The 20,861-nt window shown below is 46.1% G+C and overlaps 1 protein-coding gene across 20 annotated transcripts in view; it reads right to left on the bottom strand.

Moving 5' to 3' along the window:
- Nucleotides 1-20,861, bottom strand: part of SLC7A6 (solute carrier family 7 member 6) — a 40,197-nt gene that overhangs the window by 4,466 nt on the left and 14,870 nt on the right. For 15 of the 20 annotated variants that reach the window (XM_021094153.2, XM_084960050.1, XM_084960046.1 and 12 more), the window contains 7 exons: nucleotides 10,502-10,627; nucleotides 8,049-8,193; nucleotides 7,324-7,447; nucleotides 7,008-7,111; nucleotides 3,409-3,505; nucleotides 610-759; nucleotides 304-487 (listed from right to left, as the gene is read on the bottom strand). In XM_021094153.2, coding sequence (XP_020949812.1) covers nucleotides 304-487; nucleotides 610-759; nucleotides 3,409-3,505; nucleotides 7,008-7,111; nucleotides 7,324-7,447; nucleotides 8,049-8,193; nucleotides 10,502-10,627 — 930 coding nt within the window. Of the gene's footprint in view, nucleotides 1-303; nucleotides 488-609; nucleotides 760-3,408; nucleotides 3,506-7,007; nucleotides 7,112-7,323; nucleotides 7,448-7,904; nucleotides 8,194-10,501; nucleotides 10,628-20,861 lie in introns of those variants that run through there. The other 5 variants (XM_084960056.1, XM_084960057.1, XM_084960055.1 and 2 more) reach the window with 2 other exon arrangements.

Here is a 20,861-nt window from a genome sequence, read left to right as displayed (position 1 = left end):
CAAGCTCACCCACAGCAAGCCTCACTGTTCTCCATCCCACACCCAACCAGACAGTCTGATGCATGACTCCTCATCTTAAAAGGGGACTGCACTTTCAGGAGGGAGGGTTTTACCCCTAAACTGGACTCTAAAGTCAGAATTAAAGCAATCATGTCAAGATCAAAAGAGGCAGCTGGGTTTCCAGTGTATTACTAGTATAGGGAAGCTGATGGCCACCACACCCACCTGTGCACGCATCTTCATGTACACACACACACACACACACACACACGGCCAGCGTATGATGAGCAAAGAGAAACTTACCAAGGACATTCCGAATAAAGAGTGGCCTTCGGGACTCTGGCAGATAAACACCCAGGAAGTAGACAGGGACCCCAGAGAGGGCAATACCGATGCCAATGAGGGAATTGATGGTGTCACTGAAGAGGGGCACAATCACAAGAAACAAGGAACATATGCAGAACACGATGGGAAAAAACAGGCTCAGCTGAAAGAAAGGGAGGTGAGATATTAGGTAAAGTGAGATGAGGGAATGAGAAGATGGGGTATAGGAAAGAAGTCACCTTGGGGAGATGGCCAACCCCTCCTACCTTCCCCAGGGCCACTGACCTTGAGAGGCCGGGGCCACTCGGGCTCCTTCCAGCGAAGGTAGAGCTGTCCAGCAACAGAGAGGCCCACGAAGAACCAATAGCTAAAGCTGAAGTAGTTGATAAGCAGGAAAACATCCTCCACAGTGAGGTAGATGAGTGTCATGGTGCACTGGAGCGGGAGAGGTTGATGGGGAGGAATAGGTATTGTCACCATCAGGTTACCCAGGGGACTACCATCCAGCAGTTGGCAATGCTGACTGCTGATTTAGCTTCACCAGATGACCTCCAATTCTTCTCAGTGACCCCTTGGCATCAGAGAATTCCATTGTCCATATTAGCCTTCAAGGTGGCATCATCTCTCCCTCTTCTGCTGGGGGCCCTTCCTGCACTCAATGCAAACACTTCAGTAACAAGCTAGACTCCTTTTCCCTTCTGATGGCAGACACTGAGGCCCTCCTCACTGCATGCACCAACCTCAACATGAAGCGTGCTGTGCCTTCTGGAGACTGTTACATGTGGGTCCCAACTACCTGGCATACAAGTGGAGCCAGTGTCTCCAGAACCATCTCACTGTCCTGGAGCCTTAGAAATGCAGATTAGCAACGGATCCATACCTTTGGGCAGAAATATGACTGAATCTACCCTCTGGAACAAAAGAGTCCTAGAAGACAGGAGGCAGGGCCTCGAGTCCTGGGACAAGGTTAGATTAGCTTAAACTTTAAGAATGTGGAGCTCCTCCCACCTATCTTTTCCCCCATATTATCAATAAAGAATTTAAAACAAAAAGAGCCCATCGTAGAGAGAGAAAGGGGATTCTGTATCTAGATGAGAAAAGTCGAGTGGAGGGTGATTAAAGGCTAAGATGTCAGAGCTCCCCTAAATTTTTTTTTTCCTTTTTAGGGCCACACCTGCAGGATATGCAAGTTCCCAGGCTAGGGGTCGAACAGGAGCTGCTGCCGCCGGCCTACACCACAGCCACAGCAACACTAGATTCAAGCCGCATCTGCAACCTACACAACAGCTTGCAACAACGCCAGATCATAAACCCACTGAGCAAGGCCATGGATAGAAACCTGCATCCTCACAGAGACAACATTGGGTTCTAAACCTGCTGAGCCACAACAGGAACTGCCCCCGTAAATTTATAAATTCAGTGCTATCCCAATCAAAATATTGAGAGGAATTTTTACTATTTTGATAAAATAGTATCAAAGTTTATCAAGACAAATAAGCAGATGAGAATTGCCATTAGAATTCCAGGGGGAAGAGGGGAACTAAAGAAGTACCCTCAACCCCTCTTTTTTTTTTTTTTTTTTTTTTGTCTTTTTTCTATTTCTTTGGGCCACTCCTGCGGCATATGGAGCTTCCCAGGCTAGGGGTCGAATCGGACCTGTAGTCACCGGCCTATGCCAGAGCCACAGCAACGCAGGATCCGAGCCGCGTCTGCAACCTACACCACAGCTCACGGCAACGCCGGATCATTAACCCACTGAGCAAGGGCAGGGACCGAACCCACAACCTCATGGTTCCTAGTCGGATTCGTTAACCACTGTGCCACGACGGGAACTCCTCAACCCCTCTTTAGTTCTCAAATAATTCAGTATAAAGCTAAATAAGGAAGCTTGGTGCTGATGGAAGGGTGAGTTGAGATGATTATACATTTAAAGGGCAGATCACTGCACTTGGTATATATGAAGCACTGAAAAACTCAGATTTTATTTTTATAAGATAAAAATTTGAAAAATGTGGAAAAATGGACTCTTTAATAAATATTGAATAGGAGTTCCTGCTGTGGTGCAATGGGATCAGTGGCATCTCTGCAGCACCAGAACATAGGTTTGATCCCTACCCTGGCATAGTGGGTTAAAGGATCAAGCGTTGCCACAGCTGCAATGTAGGTCACAACTATGGCTCAGATCTCTGGCCCAACAACTCCATATGCCACAGGGCAGCCAAAAAATGAAATAAACAAACAAATACTGAATAGTACTAGTATATCTGGCTAGCCATTTGAGAAAAAAAATTAAGTGAATCCCTACCTCACTCCATACTCCAAAATATAAATTTCAGCTGAATCCAAAACTTAAAATTAAGTAATAAAACCATAAAAGAACTAAATGACAACAAAAATGAACTATTTTTCAAATCTTGGAGTAAGGCCTTTCTCAGAGTCTCTGTTTGCCTTTACATATATAATACCTTAGTGCAAATTAGAAAAAGGTGGTCCTTCTTCAAGACTCCTTCTGTCTGCCAGAATACTTCATAATTTACTGATTTTGTTGGAATAAAACACTTGAATGCCACCTACTCTATATAAATCTATAATACCTATGATATGAACAGAGGTCCCTAGGCTAACTGGTGTAAAACTGGACTGGCTTTTCCAAATATGATTTACTTTTTTTGGCTACACCTGCAGCATGTGGAAGTTCCTGGGCCAGGGATCGAACCCATGCCACAGCAGCAACCTGAGCTGCTGCAGTGACAATGCCGGATCTTTAACCTGCTCCTCCACAGGGAACTCCAAATATGATTTTTTTTTTTTTTTTGAAAAGAAGCTAGACGGCAGAAGGAGAGAAAAAGAAGCCACTGAAGGAAAATATAGAAAACTTACAAATTAATTTTTATATTCTTTTGTAGCATTTGCATTCTCTAATCTATTTTACTTTTAAAAAGTTTTAAGAAAAAAGAAGAAATACTAAGAGGCTCAACAAGTGTCCCAAGAAACTAGTATACCTCCCCCCAACCAGACTACTCATAAAGTTAGCAAGAGTATCACACAGATATGTCCAATCCCCACACTCCCAGCACAGCTTACATTGAATAGTAAAGCAGGGATGGGTGTAAAACGCTCAATGTGGATCATGGACAGAAGGTCAGGAAGGTGGCCCTCACGGGATCCTACAAAGAACAACCTGGAAGGACAAGAAATGTGTCAGGAGGATCCTTGTACTCAGCCATGCAGCCATACTCCTCACTCAGACAAACTAGGCTTAGCTCTAGGAAGAAGCAGGGGGCAGGCTCTCAGGAACCTCCCAACCTGCCCAACTTTACCTACGCATGTCCCCACCATTATCCATGAATGCCCTACCACACTGTCGCCCACCGACACCCCAGGCCCTCAGCTACACACCTGCCATCACCCAATGGCACCCCAATCCACTCCACCAGGGGTGCCCTCACTCTGCCACCCCACAAATTTCCTATTTAACATAATGGGTTTTAAAGAAGGGCGACCAGACTTCTCATTGTGCCCTCCATATATCTTCCCTGAGCTCATGACACATGAAAAGTCAGGGAGAGCCTGGGGCTCACAGAGACAACCCAAGCTTCCTCTCCGCACCTAAACAGCCCTATCGACAGGGCAGCAGAAAAATGAATCACCACGCTTGTAGTCAGCAGCATCATAGAGAACATAGCATTCACTAGGCTTAGGGGTGATCTTAGGGAACAAAAAGCTTCACAAGAGATGACCCTATCTGGCCTGGGAAGAAGAGTTGAGGTTTTCCAGAAGGTAAACGTTGGGTGAGGAAACAGGATGGGGCAAAGGCAAAATAGGCTTAGAAGAATGAAGTGTAGCCTCTTTTGAAGGTTGGTATTAGAATGCATATAATCCCAGGATACAGTGTGTGAGGACAGTGATGGGAAAACCTGCTCATGATGCCATGCCCTGAAGTCTGAACAAACACCAAAAGCCAGGTGTGGCTCTGAAGTAAGGGCCTGACCAGATTTGACAAAGATACTCTGGTGGCATCATTGAGGCTAGGGTGGGGGAGAAAGCCAGACAAGAAGGTCCTCCATGACACCTGTTCCACAAAAGAAGAAGCCTTAACGTGGGTGGACACCCTGGCAGAGGCGAGAATAAGACAGATGGGACAACCTCAGTCAAATCTGGTGACCTTCTGCGTGTGCGCACACATCTGAGCTGGGAGATAAGGGTGGACACCAAGGGAAAAATCATGAGGTCAAGAGGCAAGTAAGGAAGACTGATAGTCCACAAATCACAAATGGAGACAAAGCACACTCGGCATGCATGTTAAGTCTGAGATACTTATGCGTCATGCAGGTGGAGTCACAAGAGTTGATGGCATCATCTGAAAGGTTAAGATGTTGGAGTTTAGATGTTGGAGTTGGCTCACAAGATCAAATATTTGTACTAAAAGAGAGAAGGAAAATGGCAGAGGGAATGCTGGAAGAGGATAATATATAAGTGAGGCAAAGGTGTCTAGAACAAAACCAAAGATAGCCAGATGAGTAATAAGGAAAACGTGAAGAAGCTAACACAGGCAGAAATAATTGTGCATAACCTTGACATTTCTGCAGTCCCCTTTATGTGCAGTCCCAGATTCTTACTCTGAGTCCCCTACCCTAACCCCCACTCTCATCCTGTCAATGCCACAAGACAGCCAAGTGAGGTTAGAATGTTCCCACTATGTAAATATTTGGGGAAAAAAAATTTTCCTTCTTTGAATTATTTTTTAGGACCGCACCTGCAGTATGCGGAAGTTCCTAGGCTAGGGGTCAAATCAGAGTTGCAGCTACCAGCCTATACCATAGCCATAGCAACGCCAGATCTGAGCCATGTCCGTGACCTACACCACAGCTCCTGGCAACGCCGGATCCTTAACCCAGTGAGCAAGGCCAGGGATCAAACCTGCATCCTCACAGATACTAATCAGACTCTTAACCCACTGAGCCACAATGGGAATTGCATATTTGTGAAAATTGGCAGTCAGTTGGGATGTCTTAGGCCTCAATAAGGGTAAGGCTATGAGAAACAAAATTGTTGGGTGGGAAACTTATGAAAAGCCACATGGGTATAACTTTGGCCACACCAAGCTGTGGTGAGGGAAGATGACATCATAGTCTTTTATAACACCTGATTTTTCTATTACCCTGGTTGACCCACAGAGGCCCCAAGTACATGGACTGGTGTATCAAAGTTACTAAGAAGAATGAACAGGACAAAACTATTTCTTTCATTAATTCATCCTCCTATCTGTTCATGTGGCAGATATTTATTGAACACCAATCACACGCCTGGCTCTCAGGATAGCAACATTTATAGGATGAGTAGAAGAAAGAAGACTTCCTCTCAGATATGAGTGTCACAGAAGCCATGAGAATAGTTTCACAAGTAGAAGATGGTAAACATCTCTTGCTTTGGGAGTCCAGTAGGATAAGGACTAAAAGCAGACTAAGAAGGAGGTCACTGGTACCTTTTTTTTTTCTTTTTCTTTTTTTTTTTTTTGGCTGCTCACGGCATGTGGAAGTTCCCTGGGCCAGGGATCCAACCTGTTCCACAGTAGGGACCTGAGCCACAGCAGTGACAATGCCGGATCCTTAACCTGCTGCGCCTCGAGGGAACTCCACTGGTACCTTTGATAAGAACATTTTTTAGGTATCAGAAGCCTACCTATGGTAGAAAAGAGCAAGACAAGTCAAAATGTAAACCATTCCCTCGAGAAGTATGTCCAGTAAGAAAAAGGTAGATGAGAATTTGCTATTTTGTCATTTCTCTGAGTGGAAATGAGAGCAGAGCTACCTCCAACTGAACATATACCAAAAAGAAGGGCCAAGTGATGAAGCAAAGTGCTGCAGAAGAGGGGCAGTGTGGGCACCCTGGGACCTATAGCACAACCAGTCTGGAAAGGTAGGAACGGTCCACTCTCTGAAACAACTGGAAGGACTGTGCTCTCGCAGGTAAGTATCTGCACAGAGGCAAGAGCCGGAGCCTACACGTTGGCCTCAGTGTCTCCTGAGCCATGAGGGGCACTCACCCTATACCAGTACGTGGGACACAGCAAGTTCTCAATAATCATTTCTTTTTTTCTTTTTGTCTTTTCTAGGGCCACACCCAGGGCATATGGAGGTTCCCAGACTAGGGGTCTAATCGGAGCTGTAGCCACCGGCCTATGCCACAACCACAGCAATGAGAGATCCAAGCCACGTCTGTGACCTACAGCACAGCTCATGGCAATGCTGGATCCTTAACCCACTGAGCAAGGCCAGGGATCAAACCCACGACCTCATGGTTTCTAGTCGGATTTGTTAACCACTGAGCCATGACGGGAACTCCTCAATAATCATTTCATATGGGAGTGAATCCTGTGTAGCATAACCCCAGGAGCCTAGAGTCTGGACCCTGACAGGAACATGACTCCAAGATACTGCCTTCCTCCCCTCTACCTATTACAAATCTGTACTCACTTCAGATGGCAATGTGAGCTACCAGCACACAAATGTTTGCACAAAAGGAAGCACATGCATGTACACGAGCATACACACAAACACATTCTGCGTGTCTAAGAGAGACAGAGGGAAAGAAGGGTTCTGATAGATTCACCTAGAGCCTCAGAGAATTAAACACTGCAGTCTGTTCTGTAGTCTGTAATCAGTGAAGCAGAGACACAGTACCTTGATGAAGCAAAGATAGATGCGTTGAGGCCCCCAAAGCAGGACAGGGCAACAGCAATGGGAATGGTCCAGCTGAACATGCCAAATGTCTGGTCAGCAAATGTCTGGGGACAGAACACAGAAAGGGCCATCAGTGCAGGACAGGGTTTCCACACCTCTTGCATCCCTCAGGACAAAAACAGTCACTGCTGAACAGCCCACCCTCTTGCTCAGACCCATCGTCTCTTCCTGGCCGAGCCGGAGTGGCTGGAGAAACAGAGATGGAGCTACTAAGTATTACAAGACGACAAGCAAATGGAGATCCCAAGAGACTCACCACAGCCACGGCATCGCTGCCAAGGACGTCTGAAATGCTCAGCACTGTGTAATAGGCCACATTGGTCAGAATGTAGATGAGCGTCACGATTGGCATAGAAATCCCAATGGCCAGAGGCAAATTTCTGTCAGGACAAGTGAGACAGGACTACCTAGAACCAAACTCTCCTTGGGGGATGGAAATTCACCCAGGGGTTCCCTGGCCTCTGGGTCTTTGAGGCTGACTGCTCTTCCCCACAGTGCCTAAGGGAGGTATGAGTACCAGGCTCTGGGCTCTTTCAGTCTTTCTACTCAAAGAGAGAGAGAAAGAAACTCTTCTCTGTGAAGATGACTGATGATCAATATTTGATTTTGCCCCAGTGTTCTCCAGGGACTGGAGGCCAGGCTGGGAACCTGGCTGCCCAGAATAAGCTTCTGGCTCCCCAGGCTTCAGTGCAAGGTCTTAATACCTCAGCCCCAGCTTGATCAGTGTCGCACACTAAAGGACCTCTCCTCCAGGAAGGAACCTGGGATCCTCCAGCGTGAACATGAGGTCAAGGAGCCAGGGGCTTTCCCACCTTCACTCTTTCCCATCCTGGCCCCTAATCCCTCCAGGCTAGAGAAGGGGGTGTAGGGAGAAGAAGAGATGAGAGACAGAGGGAGCAAGGGAGGGAAGAGGGCAAGTGTGCCCACTATCAGCATGAGTTCCAGCCAAGTTGGGGAGCCAGAGTGGGATCCCGCCTTTACCTTTCTGGGTTTTTGATTTCTTCTGTTACAAAATTAAGGGTGTCCCAACCTGAGTAAGAGAAGAGGGCAGAGTAGAGGGCGAGAGAGAGATCTCCCATGTCCCAGGAGGAACCCTCAAAGGCGTCCTGAAAGTGCTCAGAGTGTCCTGTGGGGGCAAAGGTAGGTGGGGTGCAGAGAGGAAAAGAGGAAGAAGGAGAGGAGAGACAGGGGTATAAGGGAAAGAGGAAGGAGGGGGAGGGGCAGCAAGAAAAAGGAGAGGAAGATGGAAAAAAGAAGAAAGGAGGATGGTCAAGAAAAGAAGGGAAAAGCAAGAGGGCAGGGAGGGGAAAAAAAAAAAAGATTTAATACCAAAAGAACCACCACCAGCAGCACCCCCCACTTTACCACCTCACCCACACCCTCTGGACAGTTCATCTCCCTTTAGTAGAACTAGCCAATCTCAGAAAAACAAAGGCATTCCTGGAGGCCTTCTGAAGTGCTAACACCTTTTCCAAAGCCCTAATAAATTTCCATTTCCTGCAAGAAACCGCATGGCAGGCCACAGCTCTTCCTATTTTTAGAAAGAACCTTGTTTCACAAAATGAGTTATTTTTCATTAGCAATTAGATCTTCCTATAGAACTACCTCTCTTGGGCCAGCCCACTGCACAATTTGATCAAATGGGTTTCCTGTCTCATAGAGAGAACTCTGCTACTCTACCATGGGTATTTCGGTGTGGGGTAGGAAATCACAGGTACACAAGAACTGGGGTCTTATCTCTCACTGGGCCAGGTGTAGGCCTGGGCCACCTCCACCCTTGCCAGCCTAGACATCTGTCATTCTCCTTGGAGGCCTCTAGAGATCGCCAACTTGAAAGCCCAGGGAGCAGCACCCAGCTGTCCAGGAGAGAGACCTTCCGGACACACTGGGGTTTTTAACATGACCCAGACTTCTAAAGAAGCCTGCTGTCACCCCCTGCAGAAAGCCCAGACCCAGCACTCAATGTGACAAAAAGAGCCGGGTGGGCAGCAAAGAGGAGGAAAAACAGAGACTCTGAGCCTGAGGGGTGTCAGTCATCCCACACAGCAGTCATTTCCAAGGGCACAGATCTTCAGGAGAGAATTACTCAACTACCCAATTTGACCCCAAGAAGTTTCTGAGACTCTAGGAACATCCAGAGGGCTGGCTGTACTAACTTGGCACATGGGCATAATGGTGTGGACCAGCTGCCTAAGACTAACCCAGGACACTTATTTTTTCACTGATAGAGTGTTTCATTTTATCGCAACTTCAGCTGCAGAAAAATGTCAGTACAATTTGGAGTTGAACAGTGCTGGGGCTGGGTCTAGGCTTTCTGCAGGGGGTGACAGCAGGCTTCCTCAGAAGTCTGGGTCAGTGCCAAACTCACAATATTTTAATATTTTGCTGAGAGCTGAGTTTGGGTTTTTTTTTTTTTTTTTTTTTTTTAGGGCTGCACCCAAGGCATATGGAAATTCCCAGGTTTGGGGTCAAATCAGAACTACAGCTGCTGGCCTACGCCACAGCCATGCCAGATCCGAGCCGCATCTGCGACCTATACCTCAGCTCACAGCAACGCTGGATCCTTAACCCACTGAGCAAGGCCAGGGATCAAACCCACATCCTCATGGATACTAGTCAGATTTGTTTCCGCTGAGCCACAAGAACTCCCTGATAGCTGATTTTGTATGGGAATGCTAAATAAGAACAAATCCAAATGAAAATTAAAGGTTACAAAATAACCACTCATTTCTACACCCCATCTCCCTGCCTCATACTCGCCTCCCACCCTTCTCAAGGAGGGCCAAGCCTCTCTCCTCACTGCCGGCAGTCACAGACTGAAAAAACAGGAACCAGAGTAGGGCTCACTCTATCCCCACAGATTTTTTATTTTTTTTTAATTTTTTTTGCTTTTTAGGGCCCCACACGCAGCATATGCAAGTTTCCAGGCTAGGGGACAAATCGGAGAAGTAGCTGCCAGCCTACACCACAGCCACAGCAATGCTGGATCCGAGCTGTGCCTGCGACCTACACCACAGCTCACAGCAACACCGGATTCTTAACCCACTGAGTGAGGCCAGGGATCAAACCCGCATCTTCATGGAACCTGGTCAGGTTTGCCAACCGCTGAGCCATGAAGGGAACTCCAATCCCCACTGATTTATGGCTCAATTACAACCCAAGTTTTAAAAGTTCCTAGGACCTTGGCTGGCTTCTTGATGTGCTCCCCACTTTCACAAAGAAAAAGCAACCCTGAAAGAGGGGCTAATAACTCATGTCCACTTGGCTAAGCCAGACTGGCCCAAGGATAAGTTCCTTGCTCTCACTGACACAGTCTAACATGTATACAGAAAGAGCTGAGCAATAAAGCTAACAGAGTCTCCACATCCTCCTCAGGGAATCCAAGGGAACTCCCAGAGTCACCCACCCTTCTTCCCACCTTGGGCCCTTCTTACCCTGGCACAGTTTAACAAGGCCCATGACAATGATGGCAATGAGTGCCAGGACCTTGGCATAAGTGAATGTGTCCTGCACACGTGTGCCCCACTTGACATAGGCACAGTTCACAAATGTCAGCAGACCTAGGAAGAAAACCATAAAGTCAGCAGCAGGCTTGAGCTGAAGGCACAGACACGCAACCTTTCTTTACAAAGCACATCCTCTAACCTGTCTGCCTAAGGCAAAGGGGCCAGTGGACCGGTCAGAACCAGAGCAGACAAATGGGTAGACATCCCCCATCTGCCAAGCTGAGAGATCCCATAAATATCCCATCACTGTTGATAAGTAAATATACAAAGGCATGTATGACCACATATTCATACATTCATACATTCTGACAGTCAGACTATTTTTGGAAATTCCCCTCAGGCCCAAAAATGGTAGACTTCATTCACTCTCCCCCACTCAGACTCCCAGAGTTTCAAACCACCTGGGACACAGGACCTCTCCATGGCCACACTAGAGAGTGAGGACAAGAGAGGCCCATCACCAAATGAAGTCAATTTGCATGTAGGTGGCAGGTCACCTAGGAATTAGACAATATTGCATATGCATTTTTTTTTTTTTTTTAGGGCCGCACCTTGGCATCTGGAGGTTCCCAGGCTAGGGGTCAAATCAGAGCTGTAGCTGCCTGCCTACGCCACACCACAGTAACGCCAGATCCTTTACCCACTGAGCAAGCCCAGAGATCAAACTCACATCCTCATGGATTCTAGTCAGGTTCTTGCTGAGCCACAATGGGCACTCCCTGTTTATAATTATTTTTAAAAAGCCTGTCATGTGCCTCACAATTTCACATATATCCTCTCAATTAAGTCTCCCAACCAGAAAAGACATTCCTATTCCCATTTTTTAGATGAGGCGACTGAGGTTAAGAGAGGCTAACTACCATTCCCAAGCTCACGTGGATTCTACTGATCTCCCCCATCCCCACTCCTATCCAAACCTCCCGATTCTTGGAGGGGCCCATGGAAGAGTGAGCTGGCATCAGCACTGCTAACTTCATGTTCCAGTTCTTCATGTACCTCAGTGATATCTGGGCCCTGTGCTGTGGTGTCCTGCCACCTTACTTATGCTAAACAGGGACTGCTCTGATCCATGGAGAGGACACAAGAGTAGTACCCAAGGGGCTGCACAGGGACACCTCTAAGTACTGCCCTTAGCCTGCAAAAACAGAACTTTTATAAGAACCTCAAATGTTATTACAAAATTTGGGGCTCATCCTCCAGGCCACCTCTACTTACTCCTACCCATGTTTGTACTTTCTCCTTCACCCAGACTCTCGCCTTACTGGTGCCAAATAAACACATAAAAGAAATGTCCTCCCCCCCCCCCCCCGCCATAGCCAATATCAACTCCCACTTTAAAGGCCTAGCTCAGCCACTTCCTGTGTAAAACTTTGCCCAAATCTATCAGCCAGCCCCTCGCTGAGCTCTCTCTCCCTGAACCCTACAGAATTCTCGCTTCACAGCACACTTAGTACTTCATGCTACTGTCATATAGACATCTGTTTCAAGAAGGTCTGTCTCTCATCCTCAGGCATCTGGGTGGTACTTCCCCAAGAAGACTACAAATTCTTAAGGGGATCCAAAAGCATACTGTTTTCTTAATGCCAAGCAAAGATGGGAACTGATGAACCCTGGTTGGAATCAAGATGGTGATGAGTTTCACCTAACTGCCAATCCCCTTGGAGCAACACAATTGTCAAAAAGTTGGGCAGGCCTCCCCTCAATTAGAGAGGAGAGCCCAGGGCCAGCCTATGGATATTAACACAGGTGGCTGGACAGCCTCTGTGGCACGTTAAGAGTTTTCACACAGTACTCTGGCAAAAGACACAGGTGCTTACTAGTCAGTCATATGAGCGGGTAGAGACAGTAAATAATGGCCAAGGTGAAGGAGGGGAGAAGGCCAAAGGAGTACACACTGCTGGCAGGTGTTCCCAGAGACCTGCCCTGGTAATCAACGTTCTCTATGTGGAGCCAAGCCTAGATCAGCTAACATGAGGATTACCCAGTTGTTAGCCACCAGTAAGCCACAGAGCCCTGTGCAATACAGTAAGCACGTTTTCAAGCACCTGCTAGGCCCTTTCCTGGGAGTGGCTCCCCCCGCCCTATCGTGGCTGATAGAGCCTGACAACAGACCCAAGCCGAGCCTATCTGATTAGCTCTCCCAAAAATATGGAGTCAAGATATCAAGAAACTGAACGTATCTAATAGCAACGGAGTCAGGAGCCAGAGCAAGTCAAAATCACATACACGCCCTTGTGACAGAGGAACAAAAACCACGAGAAAGCAGAGGAAGGAAGCAGGACTACAAAAAGAAGCAGAAGAGAAAGCAGCTCATGAGAAAAAAGACTGATGAAGGACATAGAAATACACAGAACACAGAGGCAGAGGTGAGACAGGTAAGAGACAAAGACAAGGAGGCAGAGACAGAAAGGAACAGAAAGAGAAATAGAGACAGAAAGATGGGAGAAGAGATTGTTTCAACAGTGTCCCAGCTGTGCTCACTGTGCTTCTGGTTTGTAGCACTAAGATGTGGCTGTAGGGTGGGGAGGGACACTGACAGACTCCTCAGCCCATTGACAGGGCCTCCCTCCTCTGACTTCTGCTCCTCCTTTCTTCCCTCCTGCTACAAACTGCCCCCATGGCTTGGGCCTCTGTGCACACAGTGAGATTCAATGAGTGAAGGCAGCACCTCATGGAAGGCCCTGCAGTGCCCCTTCTAAAAGACCAGCTGGAAGGATGTGAAAGAGCCCGGTGATAGCGGTTGCCTCAGGAAGACCAAAGCTCTGAAAAGGAGACTTCTGCACTGTACACCCTTTTACACTTGGACTTATTTACTGTGCGCATACACTTCTTTCCCTTTTTTTTTTTTTTTTTTTTTTTTGCTTTTTATGGCCAAACCTGGTGCATATGGAAGTTCCCAGGCTAGAGGTCAAATCGGAGCTACAGCTACCAGCCTAAGCCACAGCCACAGCAATACGGAATCTGAGCCTCATCTGTGACCTACACTACAGCTCACGGCAATGCTGGATTACTTAACCCACTGAGCGAGACCAGGGATGGAACCCACATCCCCACAGATACTAGCTGGGTTCTTAACCCACTAAGTCACAACAGGAACTTCCATTTCTTTCTTAATATAAATAAAACTACTTAATTTAAAACAATGTGCAGGAGTTCCTGTTCTGGCACAGCAGAAAGGAATCTGACTAGGAACCATGAGGTTGCGTTTTCAATCCCTGGCCTCGCTCAGTGGGTTAAGGATCCGGTGTTGCCACGAGCTGTGGTGCTGTGGTGTAGGTCGAAGATGCGGCTTGGATCCCGTGTTGCTGTGGCTGTGGTGTAGCTCCAATTCAAGCCCTAGCCTGGGAACCTCCATATGCCACGGGTGCAGCCCTAAAAAGCAAATAAATGAATAAAATTTAAAAAACAAAATAAAACAAAACAATGTGCAGCCAGGGAGCAAGGCCAGAAGTAGAGTAAGGTAAGGAGCCGAGGGCACAAAATTGAAGGAGGTGCTCACTGTCAGGGGACGAGCTGGCAAACCAGAGAGTGAGCGCATGCTTCAGTGCTGGCTCCAAGAGACTTGCTTGCCTCACCAGACTCCCAGCCCTGCCAGAGAACAGAGAGCCCCAAGAACAGCCTACCTAGCAGAAGCCAAGTCCCTCAAATGTTTTCCTGATTCCAATTAAGAAACAAAATTTCACCATCTGATCCCCACCTCTTCATGCCTCTCAGAACCTCCATCCCCATCTAACACCAAAGACTCGATCATAGCTCAAACACAAGACAACTGGCTGAGCCTGGCAGTCAGGTACGCAGATTCAATTATCGCAATGAAAACATCCAAGCCCTCCGTTTTCCACTGACCTCATTTCCTTGCTGGAAAGCCTGTACCAATGAGTGTGGGACCCATGAGAGGGTCTTCCAGGTTCTCTAGGGGCTTATTGCTAAGAAATACTCAAACAGCAGATCCAGACCCAAGCCCAAAGCAGAAAAAAAATCCCTAAAGTCTCTTGGTGACAAAGATGGCTACATACCTTCTATCAAGTTTTTCCATCTTTCCTTAGTAATAGAAATTTTAGCTGGAGACACAGCAGCCCAAAACAAAACTGACATTTCCCAGCCTCTCTTGCAGGCAGGCATGGCCAAGTAACTAAGTTCTAATCCCAGGGATGTAAGCAAAAGTTCACACAAAGAGACCTTACAGAAGTATCTTTGAAGGGCGGGAGGTGCCTTTTTTGTCCTCCCTGTCAGCTACAACATAGATAGGCATGACTAAGGCTTGAGTAGCCACCAGCCACAAGTCACACACTGAGGATGACAGAGCAGTAAAACATAAGGAATCTTTCTCCCTGAAGAATTATGAAGTCATCCTACCAGCCTCACGCTGTCCACTTTTAACATGTAAGAGAAATAAATTTTAATTATTCAGCATGCTAGCACCATGCTGCTTTTGGTTTTCAGTTCTTTGAAATCCAAACTAATCCTGAATCCTGCCCTCAAAAAGAACTACGTCTCTCATACTACACTCTCTTGCAGATGAGAAGGTGGCCTGGCATCTGCAACTGTAGTTCCAGTCACGTCAATGAGCACAATCCTTAACGACAACAAAGTAGGAAAAGAAAAAAAAGGCAGAAAAAACACTGACAATTCTCTTACGAGAGAAATGTTCTAGAAGAATCCAGGAGAGGTAAACCCTTCCAAATGGAGATCTCGAAATCAGAAGCTACTACTTGGCATGTGTATGAATATGTAATGTACATCCTCCCCCCCTTTTTTTTGTTTTTTTGTCTCTTTAGGGCCGTACCCTGGGCATATGGAAGTTCCCAGGCTAGGGGGCCAATCGGAGCTACAGCCGCTGGCCTACATCACAGCCACAGCCACACAGGATCTGAGCCGCATCTGTGACCTACACCACAGCTCAAGGCAATGCTGGATCCTTAACTCACCAACCGAGGCCGGGGATTGAACCTGAGTCCTCAAGGATACTAATTGGGTTCATTAACCACTGAGCCACGATGGGAACTCCTATACATTCCTTTTTTAAAAGCCTCCTTGTTTTTAACTACACAAATATACACATTTAGTCTTTTTTTTTTTAGGCCCACAAGTGTGGCACATGGAAGTTCCCAGGCTAGGAGTCTAATCAGAGCTGCAGCTGCCAGCCTATGCCACAGCAACATGGGATCCAAGCCATGTCTGTGACATATAACACAGATCATGGCAACACTGGATCCTTAACCCACTGAGCAAGGCCAGGTATTAAACCCATATCCTCATGGATACAAGTCGGGTTTGTTTCTGCTGAGCCACAATGGGAACTTCCACATTTAGTCTTATAGAAACATTCAAACTATATACAGGTTTAGAGTCCAGGGTCTTTGAGTAATTCTGGTCAAGACCAGTACTCCTTAGGCCTGTCACTGTCAGAATATGAAAACCATCAATCCATAGCAACAACTGACCAAATAGGGAAGAGTAGCCGTCTTACTCAGAACCCTGCCCAGACATGAGTCCAAGACAGCAAAAGGCAATAGGAAAGCTATTCAGGCATCACGCAGTATTTCCTCACTGTAGTCTCACCATTGACAGTCTCCCTCCCCTTCTTCCTCCTCCTCCTCCTTCCCTATTAGCCTTACCAAACCAACCCTCAGGGTCAATGGAGCCTCAGTGCTGAGTGGACCTCTGCCGATGCATCACTGCTGAACTGATTTCCATGTTGAAACCTTCATGGCAAGTACTCTCCAGTGTTGTATTTGAGTTTACATAACAGAGAGGATCCCACCAAGATAAATGCTCTGACCAGACCTAAGCCAGAAACACATGCTTCTGCAGGCAAATCAAGTACTCCTACAACGCTGGGCATGTGGATTGCTGAAAATACAGCCAGTCACTTTGTCAGGAAGTGATTTTTTTTTTTTTTTTTTTTTTTTTTGGCCATACCCCCCATGGCATGTGGAAGTTCCAGGGCCAGAGTCAAACCTGTACCACAGTAGCAACCAGAACCATCACAATAACCACACTAGATCCTTAATCTACTGTGCCACAAGGGAACTCCCAAGAAGCGGCTTATGGACCTCAAGAAGTGCCATTTTCCCTTACCATGACGTAAGTGAGTAAGAGCCCCTCAGCATACTGAGTTCAGTGGGCAGCCTGAGACCCTACCAACCACAGAAGAGTCCAAGGTCCCAGAATATGTATGAGAACAAAGACAGTTTCTCAACCTCAGCATGACTGATATTTTGGGTCAGACAAGTTTATTGCAAAGGGCTGTCTTGTGCATTATACAATGGTCCAAAACACCCGGACCTCTACCCACTGGATGCCAGCAGCACCCCTTTTCCAGCAATTGTGACAACCAAAAAAGTCTCCAAATCTTGCCAACTGTCTCCTGGTGGGGGGCAAACTCACATCCAATTGAAAATCGCTGCTCTAACATAATGAGTAGCTTAAGACAACCTAAAATCTCCCAAAAAACCCAAAAAAACAAAAAACAGTTTGAATCTAGCTCCCTGTTGGTATAACTTGGGACTGAGCTGCTGAAAGCCAGGATCTGAAAGAGCAATGCCTCTAGGGCCCAAAAAGGTAATATAAATGAGCAACAGCAAGATTATCTGGATATTAAAAAAAAGAAGGGGTGTTGGGGAGTAGGGGACTGGAGTGAATGGGAGAATATGCTCCTTTTATTTATTTACTTTTTGTCTTTTTAGGGCTGTACCTGCAGCATATGGAGGTTTCCAGGCTAGGGGTCTAACTGGAGCTGCAGCCACCAGCCTACACCACAACCACAGCAACGCAGGATCCAAGTTGTATCTGTGACCTACACCACAGCTCATGGCAACACTGGACACTTAACCCACTAAGTGAGGCCAGGGATCAAACTCCGGTCCTCACAGATACTAGTCGATTTCATTACCACTGAGCCACAGTGGGAACTCCAAATAAGCTTCTTTTAAAGGAATAACCAGATGGTTGTACAACTATAAAATTCATTGAATTTAAAAAAAAAAAAAAAGGAATAACCACTACTCAAATGGGGCTGAGTAGTGGCTGATTATGTCAGGCAGGAATATGGTCCACGTTTGCCAGAACTTTTCAATTATCAAGAGAAAAGGAAAGTTCTGTTTCGTTTTTTTGTTTTTTGTTTTTTTTTCTTTTTATGCCACACCTACAGCATATGGAAGTTCCCAGGTTATAGGCTGAACTGGAGCTGCAGCTGAGGCCTATGCCTTAGCTATGGAAACATCGGACCCAAGCCGCACCTGCAACTTACGCTACAGCTTGCAGCAACACCAGATCCTTAACCCACTGAGCCACAATAGAAGCTCCAAATCCCAATTTTTAAACGTTGGCAAGTAATTCAAAATTATTTAGAACACTGTGCAGGCCCAACAAATTTATCTGTGGGCTAAGTCTGGCCTATGGGCCACCAGCTTACAGTTAGTTATATGGAAACTACCTGGGCCCTGTCTCCCAAGATGAAACTTTTTCCACATGCTGAGGGTAAAGCAAAAAAAAAGATGGAACTTTAATTATCTAGTCTGACATGGATCTAACTTCTTTTGTCAGTCTCCCAACCAACAACCTGTATCCCTCTCATATCTCAGTTTCAAAACTAACTTAATTCTCCTACCTCACCCCAAGATTCAGTGATCTTTGTTTTTTCCTCTAATTGTTATAATTGGTTCCTTCCAATCTATGTCTCTTGAGACCAGGCTGCTCTCCATGCTACCCCTGTCCCAGGAGGATCCCTCCAGCACACCTAGCTTTGTCAGTTGATATATCAGCTTGATTCCACACCCTAATTTCCAAGAGGAGAAGTAAACTGAGTCCTAAAACCTAGTCTGAGAGTTCCTGCTGTGGCACAGAGACTACGAACACAACTAAGATCCATGAGGATGCGGGTTCAATCCCTGGCCTTACTCAGTGGGTTAAAGATACTGCATTGCTGTGGCTGTGGTGTAGGTCAGCAGCTTAGATTTGACCACTAGCCTGGGAACTTCTATATGCCTCAAGTGTGGCCCTAAAAAGCAAAAAAAACAAACAAACAAACAAACAAACAAACTTAGTCTGTAAGGATAGGACAAGATTTTATGATTTGGCCCCATCTCTGACAAGTTCCTGCCTTCAGTCCTGCTTTATGGAAAAGCTTTGGATTCGGGGATAGGGAGTTGCGGGAATTCAAATACTGAGTAATCTGGCTACAAGTATATTTGAAAGAAAGAAGTTATGAGATACCATGACTCCGCATTTCTAAGAGGTGAAGTCTCTCTCCAGTCAAAAGATCAGTTCCTGGTATGGGGATGGACTTATTACTAAGCACAAAAAACAATGGGAAAAATCATGAAGAAAAAAGATTTAATAAAAAAAAATCTTTTTTTCTTTGTCTTTTTGCCTTTTCTAGGGCCGCTTCCCACGGTACATGGAGGTTCCCAGGCTAGGGGTCTAAACGGAGCTGTAGCTGCCAGCCCACGCCAGAGCCACAGCAACTCGGGATCCGAGCTGCATCTGCGACCTACACCACAGCTCACAGCAATGCTGGATCCCCATGCCACTGAGCAAGGCCAGGGATGGAACCCGCAACCTCATGGTTCCTCGTCGGGTTCGTTGACCACTGTTGCCACAACAGGAACTCCGAAAAAATCTTTATATGAAAAATTATGTACATGGTGCCCTTTGACTGGGTTATTCTTGGAATTCAATCTGAAACCATCACAGGACCAATGCATAGGCACTCTCAGGTGCTCAGAATCAAGAGTACAAATTCACCAATTCTTTTAGAAAGCAAATGAAGAAATTTGAAACAGTTTAATTCTTTAGACACAGGGATTTCTTATATAATTCTATCCTAATAAAATATGAAAAAACTCTGAAAATGATTTATACACAAAGGTTTCCCATAGCCACATTATTTTTTTATATTTTTGTCTTTTCTAGGGTCATTCCCTCAGCATATGGAGGTTCCCAGGCCAGGAGTCAAATTGGAGCTGAAGCTGTCAGCTTACGCCAGGGCCATAGCAACGCAGGTTCCAAGCTTCGTCTGTGACCTACACCACAGCTCATGGCAACGCCAGATCCTTAGCCCACTGAGCAAGGCCAGGGATTGAACCCACAACTTCATGGTTCCTAGTCGGATTCGTTAACCACTGAGCCACGACGGGAACTCCTAGCCACATTATTTTTAATAATATTACAAGACACTAACTATATGCCAGAAGCACTATATGTACATTGTTTAATTTATTCCTCACAACCATCTTTTCAGATAGGTACAATCAATAGTCCCATTTCACAAATAAGAAAACTAAAGCAACAGTTAACTATCTCCTTAAGGTCAACAGCTCCTGGATGGTAAAACTGGAATCAAACCCAGGAGCCTGTGATCTTAACCACTGTGTTACATTTCCTGGAAACTACTTATGTGTCCCAAACCATGTTTTCTAAGAATAACTGATAAAAGGGATTAAATATTAATTTTTAAAAAATATAGTTTATAAACCACAAAGAGTTTGATCTTAAGAGTACTTTATATACATATATATATATATCTTTTTTTTTTTTTTTTTTTTTTGGTCTTTTTGCCTTTTCTAGGGCCACTCCCGCGGCATACGGAGGTTCCCAGGCTAGGGGTCTAATTGGAGCTATAGCCGCCACCGGCCTATGCCAGAGCCACAGCAACGTGGGATCCGAGCCACATCTGCAATCTACCCCACAGCTCACAGCAACGCCAGATCCTTAACCCACTGAGCAAGGCCAGGGATCGAACCTGCAACCTCATGGTTCCTAGTCAGATTCGTTAACCGCTGTGCCACGACGGGAACTCCCAAGTGTACTTTTTTAAAAAATGATGGATAAGCACAGAAAAAAAAATACTGAAAGGTAGTTCACAGAAAAAGTAACAAAAGTTCTCTGGGAGATAAAATCAGGGGTGATTTTTAACTTTCTTTTTTCTTTTTTTTCATCCTTTTAGCGCTGCACCTGTAGCATATGTAAGTTCCCAAGCTAGGGGTCAAATGGGAGCTGTAATTGCTGGCTGGTCTACACCACAGCCACAGCAATGCAGGATCTGAGCCACATCTGCAACCTACACCACAGCTCATGGCAACGCCGGATTCTTAACCCACTGAGCAAGGCCAGGGATCAAACCCACATCCTCCAGATACTAGTCAGGTTCATTCATTAACTGCTGCACCACAACAGGAATTCCTTAACTTTCTTTTTTCTATTTTTTTTTTGGGGGGGGGCATTTTTTTATAACAGCCTATGCATTATATTTTAATTTAAAAAAAAAGACAAATACTACTAAAAT

The sequence above is a fragment of the Sus scrofa genome, chromosome 6 (assembly GCF_054392235.1).
Source record: "Sus scrofa isolate SSC_HxYL_T2T_F1_AM1 chromosome 6, Sscrofa_HxYL_maternal_Yorkshire_Landrace_v2.0, whole genome shotgun sequence".
NCBI classification, from domain to species: Eukaryota; Metazoa; Chordata; class Mammalia; order Artiodactyla; family Suidae; genus Sus; species Sus scrofa.
Note: the sequence above shows the minus strand (reverse complement) of the source record. Positions and strands in the feature narration are given on the sequence as shown.